At 39.7% G+C, this 3,664-nt stretch overlaps 1 protein-coding gene across 1 annotated transcript in view; it reads right to left on the reverse strand.

Moving 5' to 3' along the window:
* Window positions 1-489, reverse strand: part of LOC144450761 (uncharacterized) — a 5,128-nt gene extending 4,639 nt beyond the window's left edge. Inside the window, exon 1 of the mRNA XM_078141472.1 lies at window positions 192-489. Within this exon, the coding sequence (XP_077997598.1) occupies window positions 192-242 (51 nt within the window). The 5' untranslated portion in view covers window positions 243-489. The remainder of the gene's footprint in view (window positions 1-191) is intronic.
* Between the last annotated feature and the right edge of the window lie 3,175 nt (window positions 490-3,664).

Consider the following 3,664-nt stretch of genomic DNA (forward strand, 5'->3'; position numbering starts at 1 on the left):
TAGAGTAAGTTTGAGAATTTAAAAAAAAACTAAGTTCGCGGAAAAACGTAAACCGCATTATTTGCAAAGTGAAAGTAAAGTATACTGTCATAAACCTAAATTATTAAATGATCGTTACTTCAGAGTTACGTCTAAACTTGAATGATAGCCACAAATATCTAGGCTGGTTTAAGAAAAAATGACGCCCGTACCTTAACTTCGATCACGTTGTTTGCAATACCAGTAGAACATCCATGTCCCATAGTACAATGATATTGTTGTGACTTGCAGAAGTTAACAGGCTTGCCACTTCGATCACTCCACAAGATCGTGCTTGTCTCTGGTACATTGACATGTGATATGTCTCCCTCAAAAAATGAAACTTTCTAGCTGTGTGACGTCAGAGCAAGATTGACAGGCGCCTATCAGTAGAATGGACGGTTTGCGAAGAGTATACAGCATATTACACGATGAATGGTGCCAGAGACAAGTTATACTCAAGTTGACCAAAGAAATTGATGACCCCTTGTGAACTTTTGTGTGTGGTAGTGCTTGCATAGTCATGTGACCAGAGAACACCATGTATGTGCTAAACAGCTATGGTAACCGCTATAGCGGTGTACCGGTGTTCACTATAAGTATAACTATGTATACCAACGGTCCGCTCCGTTGTACAATACTATACTGAACCCGCTTCCACTTTATATATTTTCCACAAACCTCGATAGATGAAAGAGAAATGGCAAAAAAGACAAGAAATACTTTCAAAGCGATTGAGTTTATTGCGAAAAAAAAACCCAAAGCTACGATTATTGGAGCTATTAGCGTATATGATTGTCATAGCTAACTTGTATAAAGTTACATTTACCTTAATTGTTGATACGGCGACACTAAGTGTAAGTTTTTTACTAGTCCTGCTTGCTCGACATTAGTGCTACATGTAAGTACTATCAGCTACCCCTCACATGGTTTAGAAGCCTGATAGGGCTGAACAACAAGACGTATATTTTAGTCTACCTAGCAGACCGACTGATGAAAGAGCTCTTGTTGTCCGTTCCATGCAGTACTCACTACGTTAAGAGCATACAAGGGAGAAATAATTGCTGTTACATCTGTCACTATAGCGACTCATGAACAAAGTTTGGTTCTTTCGGGCTGTCAGTTATGGTGAAGTGTTTCAAGTTCAAACTGTAACTATACAAGTTGCAATGTTGAATACATGCCAAAGTGTCGAGATTTGATTAAACCAAATTTATGGACCAGATCAACTCAGGACAGGACAGGAGATAGTTACTGTAGTTGTAACAGTAACAAACGTCTAATATGTGGTATTTTGATGCTTGATCAATGGACTCTATGATCGATGGAACTCAGCTCCAAACATTCGTCTGTGATGTATCAATCAATCACTCGCGGATTACCATAACGGCGGTGTGGGAATGGTTGTGTTTATTTGGTCACAGTTTGATCACTGCTACAAGTGTGGGCTAAGAGTCACGAACTGTACATAGATATTTGGGGGATGCGCTGCACAATGTGATTTATTCCTGTGTTGTGGATATAATTGGTAAACCAGAAGGCCAGAACTCCCCAAGTCTAGATGGGTGTACTACTGACATTGTCGGAAATTGGGTCAACATCGCTACTCCACACACACTTTTATCCCAGTATCTTCCCAAATTGTCCCCCCTTCATTCCTGTAGGACCCACTCATCCCCTCACACAACTAGCAATAGAGTCACTGCATGGTTGTGGTTGTCAGCGGCGAATTGCAATTGACTGATATGTTCTGACATTACAGCTGCAGTGCAGTGATGGGAGTAAAATGTGACCCTCCCCTAATACCATTTTCTAAAATATCGAGAACCGGTTTGTAAAATATGATCCCACCTCACCCCCATTCCCCCAACCTCCTGTAATTACTAAAATTCTAAGTGAAGAGTGTTGAACTGTTGATCCCTTTGTGTTCCTGTGTCCGTCCAGTCGTTCGTTTAACTTTTCATCACCCGTCAATCATTCTCTCAAGCCATAACACGTTTTCCTCTTTGTTGTACCTCTTGGACGGTGCCGTAAAAGGGCCTGTGGTTTACGACGATTCTCATGGCTGTACATCTTGATAAAGTCACCACTCGGATTCAGCAATTCTAATTCATAAAACATTGCGCCCTCACACGTTCACTTTGTCGACCATTTGTTTTTATCTACAGTGTGCCTATATTCAGTGTTACTGATATTACTGGTATGCATACTGAGAAAGATTACAATTGCACGTGATCTTGTTAATTTCATGATTATGTACACATTCGCTGATTATTTCCATTTCTGTTACATCTTGCCCTATTGTAATTATACCCTCGCATCACATAATTACGGACCTCAAAGACGTGCACAATGCATTAATGTAACAGAACTATACTTGTCGATTTTTTATCGATGATTTATGAACATCAGTATTGATAATTCCTAGAAATCCTAAGATTTTTATCAATATCGCATAATCGCAAAATCGATATTCTCTAATATACGGTCGTTGGTGGCGCTCCGCACATTCTGTTACACTCTGAATTTATTTGATTTGATTTGATTTATTTCAGCACAATATAAAATAAACATTCAGTATACAGTTATACAGAAAACAGTTACAACAAACAAAATAAACGTTATTGTGCTGGGATAACACAGAAAAGTTAAAAACTTGTTTCCACTGTTGTCCCACTTGATAATACATGCTTGAGAAGGTCGCCCCAAAAAAGTTAACGCACGTCCTACAGAAGGCATGCACTGACAATAACGTTATACTAGAATAGTTTAATCAAGGTTTTATGGAAGTATTTTGACTTGTTGTATAAAAAGTTTATAAACTCAGCTTGCGTGCTAGTCTCGGTTACCCAGACTCTCGCCACTGGGGGCTCTGCCTACAAGACCTCCCCAGCCAAACGATTATAACCGAGACTAAACTTGAGAAACTTTATTAACTTTTTCCAGAACCTAGAGCGCCATCAACGGCTGTGATGTACATTCTCTGTTACGTATATTCAGTATAAAAACATTTTTTTGTATGCTTTTTTTTGTTAAAAATTGGAAAGGGGAATGTTCAACTTTCCCCCTGAATTTAATAACTGTTTCAGTGTAAGGTCTCCCACCTTATCTCTTTGACGGTTCAGTAAGTTGCTGATGTCGTCGAATACTCCTACAGTATTATGGCATACAACTTGAAGCACATGTATAGTACACATACACTGCATACCACTACATAGCATACAATTTAATAACATATTAAACTTACGTGTAAGTCCTTGCCCCTGACGAAGTTCAATTGCCCTCAGCCTCACTCCATTATCTTCATTACCTATCACGAACGGTGAACCGCATATGGTTGGGGGTCAAACTGAACAGTTCGTGTACCTGTTGACTTCGGCAATATCTATACCAATGTACTATTGGGGGTGCACAAAGTTTAATATATTACCAATTGATTAGTCACTAGGTACTATTTGTATAGTTCCGCAATTTCCATCAATTAGTCTAGCTACGGTACAGGTCAGTATAAGCTGCCAATACCGTGGCCTGCCCGCTCACAGACAGTTTGACTTCGCTATCTAACCAGGTACAACATCTTCGCACATGTGGGGTCATTTTAGTTCAGACGCGTGTGCTCGCTGTCAGTGGATCCGGTACGAAGCAA

This window comes from Glandiceps talaboti, chromosome 20 (assembly GCF_964340395.1).
Source record: "Glandiceps talaboti chromosome 20, keGlaTala1.1, whole genome shotgun sequence".
Taxonomy (NCBI): Eukaryota; Metazoa; Hemichordata; class Enteropneusta; family Spengelidae; genus Glandiceps; species Glandiceps talaboti.